A 14,928-nucleotide genomic window follows, 5' to 3' on the forward strand; every position below is an offset into this window, starting at 1 on the left:
AAGGAGTAATACCTTAGTCTTAATGAGACAATTATGAGCAATAAATGACATTAAATAAGACGTTACACAATCATTCCTATTTAATACCAATTCTCTAACGTATTGGGTTTTTAATATTGAATTTGGACTCCTTTTCGTCATCATATCCATGTCTTCAATGCCTTCTGATCTCTTGGCTTTAAATGACCTAAATAGGTACGAAGCTTGTATTATTCGAATTGTCTCTCGTGCCTATTTAGCTTTTCTTTCCCCGTATCTGTTGTCACTCGTGCCTCTTAACTGATCATCATGTTTTGATCATTCCTCATGTCATGCTACGTCACCTTCAATGTAAATTCAGTTTTTTCCCAATACAAAAGGAACTGTAAATATATGGAAACATACAAGTTAAATAATAAAACATTGTACTCTATGTACTCATTTATCTTGTAGTAATCTAAACAAACAAGAGAGTTAAAAGAATTTCCAAATTAATATATTTTGTCAATCTTACCGTGAAATATATGTTATTTTTGTGTATTCTTGAGTTTTTATTTTATTTTATAGAATTTAATGTTTATATTGCATTTTAAAAGGCAACAGAAATTGTTAATATGTAGAAATTATTCGTAGTAAATAAAAAAAGTGTTAATATGTGGGAACTTAGCAGATTTTTTCTTAAAGCAGGATTTTAAGTGGTGTCACTATTTTTAGTAAAAGGGCCGTAACAGTCAAAAAATATTTTGTGGAGCCAAGAAAGTTCAAACTCAAGACCTCTCACATAATACTTGAAGCAAACAACCACTAGACTACTGAGATGTTTTGTTGCAAGTGGTGTCACTTTTAATAATTTATCTTGTATTTCTGTTTTATTTATTATTTTTATATATATATAAATAGTAAAAAAATTCAACAAAGCGGTGTCCTGTGACACGCTTGCCACCATGTAAATCCGCCCCTGACGAGCAAGAAAGAGAGCCACTTTATTAGCGTTCCGCCTAGTCCCTGGAAGGACAAATCATTGAATTAATTCTTCAAACACAAACAATCCCCAATAATTTGTCTTGAATGTGGAAACTTAGGAATTAAATAATAGAAACGATGTACTCTATTTATTCATTTATCATGAGTAATCTTTTTTCTTTCAAAAAAAAACCAATGTTAAAGCTTCCAAAAATATGTTATTTTTACGTATGACATTATCTTTGGCTTTTAAAAAAAGAGAGTAGAATTTGATGTTTTTATTTATTTTAAAAGGCATATACTAAAATAACATTTGCGGAATACATAGATAGACACTTTAACTATCCCAAAAATTCCACTTGAACACCTCAACTAAGTCATTTACCATCGGAACACTTTAACTCTATTTTTACTGTACCATTTTAACACGTCCGACTGACATGGCAAATAAAGTGAGCATCACTGCTGTTGAGCGTGTGAACATTAAAAATATACTGACCAAAAACTATTTCAACGGTAAAATACAAACGGTAAAAGTATACCCCTTCCTAGGACTGCTTATCGGGCGGATTGGACGGTTATTTACTCTTAACGGTTTGACTTATCGGTTATCAGCTTTTAAATGTATTAATCCGCTAGCCACCCAATAAGATATCGGGCGGATTGGTATCGGTTTAGCTCTTATCGGACGGTTTATCGGCCTACATAAGAATGATGTAGTATGTCATGTGTTTTAGAGTTAAAAAAATTAAAACACATTGCATAGAGAGTGGCAACCATGATAAGGTTAATGTAAGACGTTGGACAAGGACAAAGATATGTACACTTATATATATCCTTTAAGGAGGTCTGATGGTGTATGACTTCTTATGAAGTACTAATTACTAAAAGTTTCCTTCTATTTAGTGGAATAGGTGTGTTACAGAGAATGTTTGAATAGCTCAAGCAAGTTGACACGACTGTTCTAAGGTTAAAGTGTACATCTGTCAACTGTCATGAGAGGCGCTAAGCTTAGTATCACATGAGCTTATGAGAAGATGAGCTCAGTGTCAAAGATATGACAGGATGACCGAGTGAGAATAAATTACCGTAAAGCTCTAAGACTATGTCTTTTTGGCTTTAATCCAAGTGGGGAACTCTATCATTGATAACTAGCTCGCATGAGCATCTGTTGTTACAGTCCCTAGACTAGGGTTAGAGATAGAGTACTGGAAGTGGAAGGGTTTTATATATATATTCTTAACGGGTTAACGGACTATCCGTTAAGAAAATTGAATAATCCGCCCCCAAACCGATAAGCCGTTAATAAAAAAATCTCAATCTGTTCCCTGTCCGTTAAACCGTTAACCCGATACCAATAAGCCATTAAGCTTCGGTTTCAGTTTGGTTTTCGATTTCGGTTCGGTTTTGAACACCCCTACCCCTTCCCTATTATATAAACCCCCGTCCCCTTTTACTTTGTTTCTTAAATCAAGCCCTATTTCTTCACCATTTTCTTGATTTTCTGGTTTAAAAATTCTACTCTTCTTTCTAAATTCACTAGTGGTTGTTGGTCCCTCAAAATCCAGGGCAATATCAGTTGTTGGTTGAATAGGACAGGGTGTTGTGTCACATTCACCTGTTGTAATTTCATTAGAATTTACCATAATAGTCGATTCAGGTACCAACGACATGGACAGTGAAGATTCATACAGTTGATCCCAACTTCCAGCTAGGAATTGAGGCATAGTTTTTGTTATTGTAGTTGATTGATCAGGTGCCAGTTGCACCTGATTGTTTCCCATAGCATAACCCCTTCAACCAGTTAGTAATTCAAGGAAACTTGTAGTCTTGGCTTCAGATTCCATAAATGCAATATTATGCTCCTCATTAAGAGCAAAAGAACAACCTTTTCTTGATCTCGTGTCTGGTTTTTCTCCAATAGTGTGTCACTACCCATAGTTTCATCCAATCTATCCATTATTTTAGGAATATTAATTTCTTGCATTGCGTTCTGAAAGTCAGCGATTATCGCTTCTTGAATTTGAGAAAAAGTAGTTAGCCCCAACAACGACGAACCATTCTCTGCACCAACAGCCTCTTGAGTTTGCACCTCAGATTCCTCTGTTGGTTCTTCAACATAATAGATAGGAGTGATCACCTCATTATATTCTTGATCCATCAAAGGTATAACCGAATTCGGTTAAAAGACTGACCCATATGTAATGAAAATGGGTCGGATCGGTTTAATGGGTAAAATACCCAAAGATAATGTTAGCCCCACTGATCCATGTGGACCAATGAAATAAGGCCACATCAGTTAATGAGATGCACATATGGAATTCCGTTAGTCGCGGGGGTAAATTTGAACTTAGAAATAACGTCCTATATATTTTCAGACGGATAGATGGACGGGGGCTTTTATAAACCATTTACCATACGATAGGGGTATTTTTGACCCTTTTCCGTATTAAATACATATATAATTCTGAATATACTTTCACTTTTTAATTATTGAAACTTCTCTATCAATAAAAACAAGAAGATTGGACAATCTTATAAAATTCATTGCTTCTTTTCCTTTTAGCTAACAGCCCGTTTGGATTGGCTTATTATAAGTGTTTTTAAGCTAAAATAGCTTTTAAGACATTTTGTAGTGTTTGGATAAAGTAAAAAAGTGTTTTTAACCACTTGTTTTTAAACTAAAATGACAAAATCAAGCCAAAAGCCAAAAACTAAAATTCCTAACTTATGGCTTTTGGTGTAAAAGTCACTTAAAACAAGCACATTCACTAACAGAGGCATGGACGAGGTTGGAGAGAAAATTATCACAAATGCCATATCTGGAAACACCAATTATAAATAGCTCCATTTCTATTTACTTTCGCCCATCAAACACTTCTCAATCCAAGAAGTTGAAATCTTTCATAATACATTATATGGCATTTAGGAAAATCAACCTTCCAGTCCTATACATGTATAAATGCACTGACAGTTTTTTGAAGAAGCGTGTGCTAATAAGCTACAAATCTCTCATATTTTTATCAACTCTTGATACCATGAACCATGAATGCTGGCTGATACAGTAGCCACAACCAACAGATTTTCCATGGCATCAACCAGCTTTCCTGTGAGTATAGTGGCACTGACACGTTTCAGGGTGTTCTCCGCCAATCGCCTACCCTCAGCTCCACTTCCTCCAAGTATAATTGCCCTAGCTGCCAAGAAAACAGTGCGGGAAACTCGAGTGAAAATGGCATCCCCTGCACGCAAGCTCTTCGCCAACACGTTCACCATGATCTCCTTCCTTGCTTGGCGCTTCTCTGGCTCATCGCCTTCTAGGCAAAGGTCCATTGTCTCCACAACTTCAGTTATACCAGCATCCTCCACATTATCGAGAAGTTCAAACAACCTTTTAACAGATTTAGCTACTATATCTTCCATGTCTGAGGGGCTGGTAACCAGAGATTCAGCAAGAAGAGTCTGCCGCAAAACCAATATGCTGCAAAAACGAAAAAACCAATCAGCAGAGGATATAATAAGCAAAGAGGTCCTCCTCCACCATATCCCCTGTCCTTTTTCCTATGTTGGGAGCGAGCTACCCAAAGGGCAACATCACAAGGCAAAACCTCAAAGGGTTTCAACAAACCAAACCTTCCAGTTGAAAGCAAAGAGTCATGGATAGCAAGTGAATTGACACTAGTAACAAGTTTAACGATGGAAAGTTGCAATTCACCATTTTCTAACTCTAAAGCAGATGTACTACTCACAATGGACCTCTTGAGGAATTGAAGATTGACCAGCATATTCTATTAAGACTTCCCTCATCATATGTTAAAGTCTACATCTCACCCAGTTGAAAGTATCCACAACTTCGTGACCATATATATACTAGCCTAACTCACAGCTGCAACAGATATAAGAATAATGCATACTGCTTTAATATGTAGCTACCTATAGGCGAAATCCATCATTTTCCCTAAAATGTCCAAAATTAGAATTAAATTTTACATTTATAGCTAATAGGAAACCCTTGTGAATTACCAAAGACAGTTTCCTTTGACCAAAAATAGGATCTAAACCAACAAAATATTGAAGAGAGCATTTTTGCTTTAGGATGAGACCAACAGGCAACAGCCCTTCTGAAATGCAACTTACGAGACATTAACACAACCCCACAATGAGGAGAATGAAGAAATTAAACTTCTGATCAGAAAAGAGGAGCATCATAAATATTAAAATGTGTATTGTACATAATCGAAATATGCAGGAGAAAGGAGCTAGAAGAAAGGAAAGAAAAATAAGAGCACCTAGTACAGATTACAATGATTTTCTGGAGGAAAGCTTGGACAGCTCTCAATCTGGAGAAGTTCAATTTCAAAGTCTCTGGTAGTGTTTCCACAGTCAATCCCTCAATCTCACAGACAAGTTGCAACAAACCGAGCCTTAAGAACAGATCAACCTTCTCTCCCTTGCATTCTGGTTGTTCGACTGCTGAAACACAAGGTTTGTGATAAAAAAAAAAAATGAGTAATGCTTATGTTGTGTTTAGGTACTTTCACATAAACACAGATAGAGATCGAGAAAATGAAAGTATCAAAGTTACTAACCATTGGTCTTCAGGTTTGGAGGATCTTCTGATATCCTTAGAGAGCTACCTCCAGCTCGAAGTGTGATTGGAGCTTTCTCCAAAGAATGTGCCCCGCTGCTCAACCTCAGAGCTGACAATGAATTCAGGTGGTCATCCCACTCTTGCTCAGCCACTAACATGACAGCAGAGAGCCATTGCTTCACCAATGGTAGAGAGATAGGAGCCTCAACAGGAGGACCATAACGATTGGAGAAAGCACTTCTAAGATATTCAACACCAGTGGGTCCCTTGATGAAAGGTTCTAACATTTTGATGTGTGCTTTGCTTATTTCACCTTTGAGTTTCTGAAGGAATATGTTAGGAATCATCAAATCAAAATACTCACATAAGGACAAGTTACAGCACAGAGAAGGCCAATATAATGATTTCTCTTTCTTCTTATTTCCTGGTTGAAAGTCAAAAATCAGGATTCATTTAAGACAATTAAGCTCAATTTTCGACTTGCATTTATTCAAGGAGGCTCAGTCAAAACAAGTTATGCCACATTTTTTTTTGAGAAGGAAAAAAAGAATGTGGCATAACTCGTCTTGACTGGGCCACATTAAGAGCACTTAATAATGTGTTACAAGAGGCAAAATGTGTCGAGAGCTGGCAAAAAATTGGTGTTAAGCAATAGATAGGAATTAAATAGTTTGCCATCTGACCTATTTGGTTTAGCATTGAAATTCAAACCTTTCAACAAGTAATGAAATGTGAAGGGCTTAAGAATCGAAAGATGTTTACATTCTTTTGTTCCTTCTCTTTCTCTATACTCAGAAAGTTTCTCTCTCTAAACTACATCTTACAGTCTCTTCCTTTACTTTTTCTTTTCCATCCAAAAAGAATTCAGACCAGAGTAAATAGTAATTATTTAATACTCACCTTAATCTGCCTTAGAACAAATTGCAAACCCTTGATAACCAAAGCAGCAAACAAAGAAGTGTTTTCTCCACCCTGATTACTGTCACCTAGCTCTTTAAGGAATTTCTGGTGATTACTCTTCAATTCATCTTCATATGATGGTGCTGAGAGTTTCCGCAAAGTAACCAATGCAAATTCCAAGATCCTTCCAAAATAATCCATGTCCAATGTGCCTGAGTTTAGAACCTGATAATATGAGAAAAATAAGAAACAAAAGCAAGTCAGACAGTAAGCAACATTAACAAACCGCTATCGTGGGCAGCTATCTAATTGTACCAGCAAATTTAGTACCTGTGATAGGATAGCAATATCAATGGTTTCGACTATTTCCTGTCTCCAACTCGGAGGAGACATCTCACATAGTTCATCTTGTATTTCCTTAATAAGCTTGAGAACCCAACTGTAATCAGGGTTATCCTGATTCAAGGATTGCATAACACCATCCCAGAAAGCCTTTTCCATTGTCTCTTTCACTCTAGCCTATAAACACAGAGCAAGATAATGTAGCTAATTATTCTCAGTTTATATCAAAAAGCTTAACAAGATTAGGTAACTACATAATAGAGATGAAACAACTATCCATTAACTAAAGGCAGGTTATTTACCTTAACACTCTCTTGGTCTTCACTAATGATCTCCAAGCCACAACCCTTGTGGACAATTTTATTCACAAGCACTTCATTCTCTGTCGCAAGTAATGAACCAGTAGATATGCTTTTATGAAGGGTTCCAGAACCACCTTTGTCGCACAAATATGAATCATCTTCCACAGACACGGGGCAAGAAATGCCCTGTGTACCATTAAACCTTTCATTTACATCGAACTCCCCTGAATTCTTGATATCAGAGTTGTCGAATGAACCAGCTAAACTAGGAGAAGCAGTCTCCATGGAGTCAATAAACCTAGACCGCAGCTCAGAAAGAGCATGTTCCAGACGTTCAAGCCCAGCATTACCACCCAGCAGCTGAACCTTTGCCCAAATAAGTTTCTGATTCTCAATCACCTGTAACAGTAAGTTAGCTTCATAGGATTGAGCCAATCGACATGTAGTATCCATCCCCAATTCAGTGTTCCATTTTCACCAGAAAATCAATAAAACGAAATTTTGAAAATATAAACAATTTGTTATATAGAATACTTATAATAAAGATAATAATTTAATATAGACAAGTGGGAAGAATGAGAGGCCAAAACTTGAAATTAATTTTTCCTGAGACTGAAAACCTGAAAGGCAGCTGTGAAGTAACTTGAAACAAGACTGTTTGCGTTATATAACAAACAGAATGTCACAAACTGCCAATACGAAGTAGAAATCTCAACTTTTAGGAAAGTGGACATTATTGGGACGACAAAAATGAAAAGATGGACATTCAGTATCGGAACAAGGGAATGAGAGTCATCAAAGTTGAATTTCCACAACAAATCATGTCTGCAACGCTCACCTGCCTCTGGAAAGAACTGAATTCAACTGTGAGATCATTGTAATCTCCCATAACCTGCTTGCAAGTCTGCATCAAGGAGAGCTCCAGTTGACAAGCAGTTTTTATCAAATCCTCCTCTAACAACTTGACATCCTTAACTTTCCACATCACAAAGTGAAACAGATAAGAGCACCATGCTTTATCAAAAGCTTTTAGCTGAGAAGTAAAAGCCAGCCTAGCTGCACTTTCTTCTCCTGTAGATTCAATGGGACCTCCTATAATAATTTTAAGCAGCAATTCAAACTCTTTAACAAAGGTTCCAGCAGATTCAGCAAGAGCAACTTCGGACTGCCCCTTTTCAGTGAAAACTAAATCTGGATGTCCCAGAATCATATATGCACAGAGAACTACTCTGGCTGGGTACCTTGATAACTTGACTGGAGCAGCCACTCTCCCTTTAGATGGGCCTGAAGAAGCGACACGCTTAAGAAGATGATCAATATTTTCAAAACAAAGTACATCTCTGGAACCGAGAAGCTCATGTTTGATACTAATGCGGCACTCCAGTCGATCGAGCAACCCTTTTGCCTTTTGGATGGTCGCATTTGACCCCATTTTCACTGCAAGTTGCTCAAAAGGCATTCCTTCAACAGATTTTCTGTTAACTTTTAGGGTCATATATGCATTAGCCAATGAAAAAGTTGTTCGTCTTAGTTGGATGAACCGCCTCCAGCACCTGGAAATCATAATAATTATTGAGGTACTGCATATAAGGCTACAATGAGGAATGCAAGAGGACAACCACAATGCATGACCCATGCTATTGAGGAAGCCAATAAATAACAAGTTATATATGTACATTATAAGATAGACTATTGAGTTCCTCTTTACATACAAGAACGTCCAAGTATGAAAATCGGAAAAGACACCACCTCACAGCGGTAGTTAGCACATCAGAACAGAGGGAACAAACACAAAGATTGCAATGTATTCCTTTTGTCTTTTCTTTTTTAAATTAAGATTGTGACGTATATTTCTTTTCTTAAAAATAAAAAGAATATGTATTTCTCAAAGAAAAAGAGCAGAAATCATTGCTTTGTATTTTAACCATCAAGCAATATTCTCAACTCCTAGGATATGCTTCGGAGTTTACTGTTTCTTGGAAGAGGATGTAATTAAGGGCAAGCTGTTCTTGTCATTTGCTTTATCGTTAATGCATGGTACAGAATTCAGTACAGGAACAGGTTGATTACGCCATCCCTCCCATAATTTGTAGAACCAACTACATATTTGAGTAAACTGTAAGATATCTTTAAGATGCAAACTGACCTCAAAGCCACAGCCTAACTCCTCAGAACCACAAGAGAGAGAGATAGAGTGCTAATAAAAGAATAGACGTAGTGTAATATGACAATATATGCCATGCAAGAATTATGACTATCCCTTCTTTTTTACACGGTAGTATCTGGGCCAGCTTTCCCGCACCTCGACTATTAATTATTCCATTGGATCCCTGCTATCTCCCACCAGCACGTATACAAAGTAAATCTGCCCATCAAAACTTAGACATATGGGAAAATATCACCTAGAGTTTTTTGTCTATGTTGAGATTTAAACCCTGGTCACCCATGGTTTTCACCCACTTCATTGGCTGCTAGATCACACACTCGTGTGCACGAATTATGAACTTTCTCAAGAGCTTATTTGAAAAGATATCGAAGTTTAGTACAACATACACTCCCATTTCACATTATGGAAGCCTAATAAACTTAGATACCATTGCTATTGCCCAATTGAACCTAGCATGTTGCAGCAATAAAAGTTCTTGAAATGCCCCTTCCAACCTACTTCTAAACATATTTGCTGAAGGAAGGGATGGAATAGTCTGGAACTCGACTTTCCATTCAGTTCACTGATTTCTTCCTTGATTAATTAAGGGCAAATGACAAATGCCTACTTTTAGTTTACAATTGATATCAACATTGGTGATCTACAAGAAGAAACATAAAGAACAATACATGCAAACATAAAGAAAGTAGCTCAGAGCTCCAAATTTACCTTGCTAGCTTAATAGACAAAAACTCCCCCCACGCAATTATGTCTGAACAGGTGCGACGTGAACTTAGTAGACTTCTCCTCTGCTTTAAATATTCTGCTCTAAGCCTCTTAGCCTAGCGATTACAACAATATTAGACATTGGTAAAGCAATGATAGCTTGCACTTTCTTCATGTGAGAAAAAATTTAAAATCCAATAAGAACGGACGCCAAATCTATTGGGTTGTGAACATGTTTGTCGGTAACACCAGTCAAACAAAACTCAAGGCACATGTCTCATGCTAACCCGGTGTTGTCTTACCTTTTTAATGCATTAATTGAACGTGGACACATTACTCTACTAGACCCCAAGAGGACATTACTTTCATGTATGATGTTTATGTGATGAATAGATTTATGTATATAGAAGGAACTTTATGAAAGGGTAAAAATTGGTTTAGTAGTAAAGAACTAATGAAAAACAGACTCTATGATTACCATTATCAGACCAAGCCTTAGCTTCGGAGAAGATAGGTACATGAATAGATTTAGACAATTGGTGTAGAATTAAATGCTCTCGTTTAGCATGTCAAACTCATCAATGCTCTTTTTAATTTTTAATCTGATTTCAAAACAACCCTTATGCCCAAAACAATGTTCAACGACTTGAGCTCTATTACTTGTGAGGTTAGAACAAATGCAAAAGCAGGAATGCTTCTCTGAGTTTTTGTATATCTTATGAAAATTCCCTCTGTAAGTTTTTTCCCCTTTATTTGGCCTTCTATTCATGTCGGATCCCTTATATCTTCAAACTTTCACTCCTGAATCCATGTCTTTGTAGTTTGTATGTGCTACAGAGCCTACTACCTAATTAATGTGACAGAACACGTAGTAATCTTGCACAATCCTTTAGATTTACATACCTTTTCGAGACGGTCCTCCAGCTGATCCTTTAGTCTTATCCTCTCAATCTCCCGTTGACTAAATACAGAGTTTGCTATCTGCTTAACTTGTAATACTCTTGCACGTGCCTTTGATCTCTCTGCTTCCAGCAATCCTAACCGCTTCTTTTCAGCAGCAGCTCGCTTCTGATGAATAGCAGCCCGGACACACTCCCTGTATTTGCTCTCTTGCATTACCCTCCTCATTAACAACTGTGAAATCCTTTCCTTTTTTGCAGCCTTCCGTTGCCAACAAGCTTTAAGAAGAAGACTCCGATTCAATTCTGCCCGCTGAACTCGTGACTCGACCTTATTTCCCAGCTCATCGCGTTCTTTCTCAAAATGCATTTCCACAGCATTTTTAGCCGCTTGTCTAAGCTCGTCTAGTCTTGCCAGGCGCTTCTGAACTTTTGCAAGGATGCTTAACCTGCTTGAATAACAATTAACAAGTACAAAGCCATTAACATCCATAAGTTTCTCAATATTTGACAGGTGTAGAAAGTTGCATGTACAATTATTAAATTGCGGCAACCAGTAAAACAATAGGTTGGGCTTCAACTTGTCATCATGGAAGCCCACCCCTTACCCAAAGGTTAATTACACTTATTATAGTCCTCACATTCTTTCTTTTACCCTCCTTGGACCTCTTCTCGATATACCCCAACCTCAGACTTGTATCATGACTATATCCCTAAAACTAGCACACGAAATATTCATTTTATTCTCAAAGTAAAATATTTTTTGGAACAAGCATCAAAAGGATGGAAACCCCTAAACATTGAAGTATGCAATGACCAAACTCAAACATCAAACACCACATAAGAGAAGTGTAGAGAACTGTGCAGTTCAACTCGGATGAATGGCATAATCTTGAGTGCTTGAGAAGCTTTGATCATAAGTATCTAGCTGGTAGAAAAGGGAAAAACATATTTCCTTTCGCTCTGCTTTCTATTTTCCCCTTTTAATTCAGTTTCAATGTATTTTGTTTATTTATTTATTTTCAAATGTCAATCAATTTCCATATATTTCAGTTTTGAAATTACAAGTTGAATCCATAAGAACTTTTTGCATTATGTTTTTTAATCAACGGAAAAATGGAAAACTAAGAACGTAAAACAGGAAAAAGCACAATTCTCTTCCCAAAAATGAAAAGATGTCTAAAGTCCAAAGTTCAAGAATCATGAAGTTATAAGGATTAGAAATGAGATAAACTCACTACACCCCTTCCCAATTGAAAAATCAAAAAGAGCCACAGGCCATATGTGCAACATTAAAGGCTTAATTTCTCTGATCATCATAGCTCAACTCTTAACAACATGACAAAAGTAAAAAACTCGTTTATCAATCAAAAAGGAGAATACGAGATAAAGAAAATTGACATAAAGAGCCCAAACCGTTTACCTCTTCTTTTCAGCAGCAAGAAGCTTCGCTTCTAGTTGCTTTCTGAGCTCTCCATCCTGCGAAATTGAGCATGTCGATGACCTCAATTTTGGCCGTGCCTTGCTCGCCAATAACTCATAAAATTGCTGCATTTTATTAAAAATTTGGTCAACGACTCAATATAAATTTGGTCCTCCAAAAATGCCGCTGCACTCATGTTAGACCTCCAAGAATGCGTTGCTTTTGAAGGATCTGACACACGCACGATAGCAGTTTTGGAGGATCCGTCAACTTAGCCTAGTTTAGCATTCATTTATACTCTATACCATCAAAGCAGCTTGACTTGGCTGGGCTGAGTTAACTCATTTCAAGTTAAAAAATTGTCTTAGCATAAAACTCAACAACGAGTTTTGACTAAACTTGATTGCTCACCAAGTTAAAGCGAGTACTTAGCTGAATCAAGTAAGTGAAAAGCACACTATTTCAAATATCACATCAGACTAGACCTTTAAGGCTCAAGTTTTTTGTTGCAGTATCATTCTATATCTTGTATTGTTCAAGAACTAGGCAAGTTAGCAACTTTCTAAAGTTCCGTTTATTCATACGGATGAACTGGCACTATTCTTCCCTAATAGAATGCTGCCAAATCATAAACTTATTAAATTTTCACTTTCCACTACAAAACTTGTAACAATCCTTCCGTTTTTGGAACATTCCAAATTTTGATATCAATCCATTAATAATATAGTCAAGAATGCAAATTCAATTTTTAAACAATTTCTATAACAATTTTCTTTCTGCTGCCACTAATATAAATAGAAAATGTTACCATCTAAATTTCCTATCCTAGCAAACAGGATCACATATTTGCAATAATTGTGTAAACGTACAGGAAAATAGAGTATAATTAATTACCTGACGACGTAATTCGGCGTCCTTAAGCTTAGCTTCGATATCTTGGGCGGTAATAATGGAAGGGCTTTTGGTTACCAGAAATCGTCGGCGAAGGCGTTTAGGGAGGAACGACGTCGCATTATTCACCGGAACGTTCAACGCCATTCCGGCGACACGATCGGAATCTGGAGTCGCTGGTTCTATTCTCATCTCCATGTGCAGGCGATGATTGAACGACGATCGATGAAATCAACCGGCGAAGTCCACGTTGAGGAGATGAGAATGGAATTGGCCCGCGCTGCGATTGATTCAATTGTTTCTACAAATATATATATATATATATATATATATATATATATATATATATATATATATATATATATATATATATATATATATATATAGGATATCTTATTTATCTTTTTTCTTAATTTTTTGCCTTTTTAAGTTTGTTTTTTCCTAAGTAAATTAGCTCAATAATGCATTTAACTTTTTACGTTACCTACTTTATTATGCTCTTAAACCACACTAATTATAGAAATACTCATATTTATCCTATATATATATAATATAGGATTCTTATTTATCTTTTTTTCTTAATTTTTTGCCTTTTAAGTTTGTTTTTCCTAAGTAAATTAGCTCAATAATGCATTTAACTTTTTACATTACCTACTTTATTATGCTCTTAAACCACACAAATTATAGAAATACTCATATTTATGTGTTATGATAAAAGTCCAAATGTCACCTTCTTAATAGACCGATTTGTAACGTCCTTTTTCCTTGCCAAAGTAGTGCACAATATTCATTTTCCTACGTTATATACCCTCCTTTCTCAATGTTTATCTCCATCCATTCTCTATGTATGTGTTTTTTATATTCGGTATTTGTTATTATTTATTTGTATTCATCTAAAATATTAATATCTTCAACCATACCTTTTGTTGAAGTTGTGTTTTTTGGTGCAGGTGTAAGCGGTGATGCTAAAGTTTTGTGTTGATAATCAAGTAAGTCAAGCAGCCCAAAATGAACTTCTGCAAGTGGTATTAGATTTTCTAGAGGTAAAATCAATTTGCGGTTTGATTTGTTAAAAAAAAAAAAAGTTTCAAGAAAATGTATATTCTTACGTTTTTGCACAATAGATGTCTTTGCCCAAGATATATTGATGTCCTAGGGCCGACCATCACGCACAAGTATCACCGGCCATTACTAAATCTACGACAATGAAATACAAAGAAAATAACTGCAAAAAACTGATATTTAGTAGGATCCTCTGCTAGGATGGCCATTTGCGCAAAACCATAGTACTTGGTCAGTAGGTAAAACTTCGAATAAGCAATTTCACTACTCATTTGCCAATAAGTCACGATTGAAATATCCCTGTTAGCTAGGTTTTCTTCAAAAACTATTAACGGGGTTCCTAATTAATTTGCTGCAAAATAGTTTGTTTGGATACGTTATTTAATTTAATGACAATGAGAACGAGAATCTGATTACGATCTAACTGTGAATGGCATAGATAAGTTTGATTTTATTTATTTGAATACTTTCTTAGTGGCTTTTTCACTTTTTTCTCTCTTTTTCCTTCCCTTCCCCAATAAAATATTTATAATAATATTAGAAAAGCTTTTTAGTTGTTTTTTCTCCTCATGAAATCCCAATAATCTCTATATACACTGACTAATTTTTATCTATATTATATAATTTTGGTGTTTGAAGAGATTACGTAGCGCATATTTAGACTAGAAAACATATGCATCTTTTTTGTTATTTTTAGTTTTATT

General features: G+C 36.1%; 1 protein-coding gene across 2 annotated transcripts; it reads right to left on the reverse strand.

The window, feature by feature from the left end:
* Positions 1-3,777: 3,777 nt before the first annotated feature.
* On the reverse strand, positions 3,778-13,463 carry LOC104238480 (uncharacterized). Of its 2 annotated transcripts, none has more exons than XM_070147863.1 (11): positions 13,166-13,463; positions 12,272-12,396; positions 10,853-11,297; positions 9,953-10,065; positions 7,916-8,630; positions 7,078-7,476; positions 6,764-6,952; positions 6,434-6,658; positions 5,532-5,856; positions 5,232-5,412; positions 3,778-4,423 (listed from the first exon to the last, which is right to left on the reverse strand). In XM_070147863.1, the coding sequence occupies exons 1-11, from the start codon at positions 13,358-13,360 to the stop codon at positions 3,955-3,957; spliced, it is 3,381 nt and encodes a 1,126-aa protein (XP_070003964.1). In that variant the 5' UTR covers positions 13,361-13,463; the 3' UTR covers positions 3,778-3,954. The 2 variants fall into 2 exon arrangements, with proteins under 2 accessions (XP_070003964.1, XP_009791140.1); XM_009792838.2 differs by having other exon boundaries at positions 5,232-5,415.
* Positions 13,464-14,928: the final 1,465 nt, after the last annotated feature.

The sequence above is a fragment of the Nicotiana sylvestris genome, chromosome 6, assembly GCF_000393655.2.
Source record: "Nicotiana sylvestris chromosome 6, ASM39365v2, whole genome shotgun sequence".
NCBI classification, from domain to species: Eukaryota; Viridiplantae; Streptophyta; class Magnoliopsida; order Solanales; family Solanaceae; genus Nicotiana; species Nicotiana sylvestris.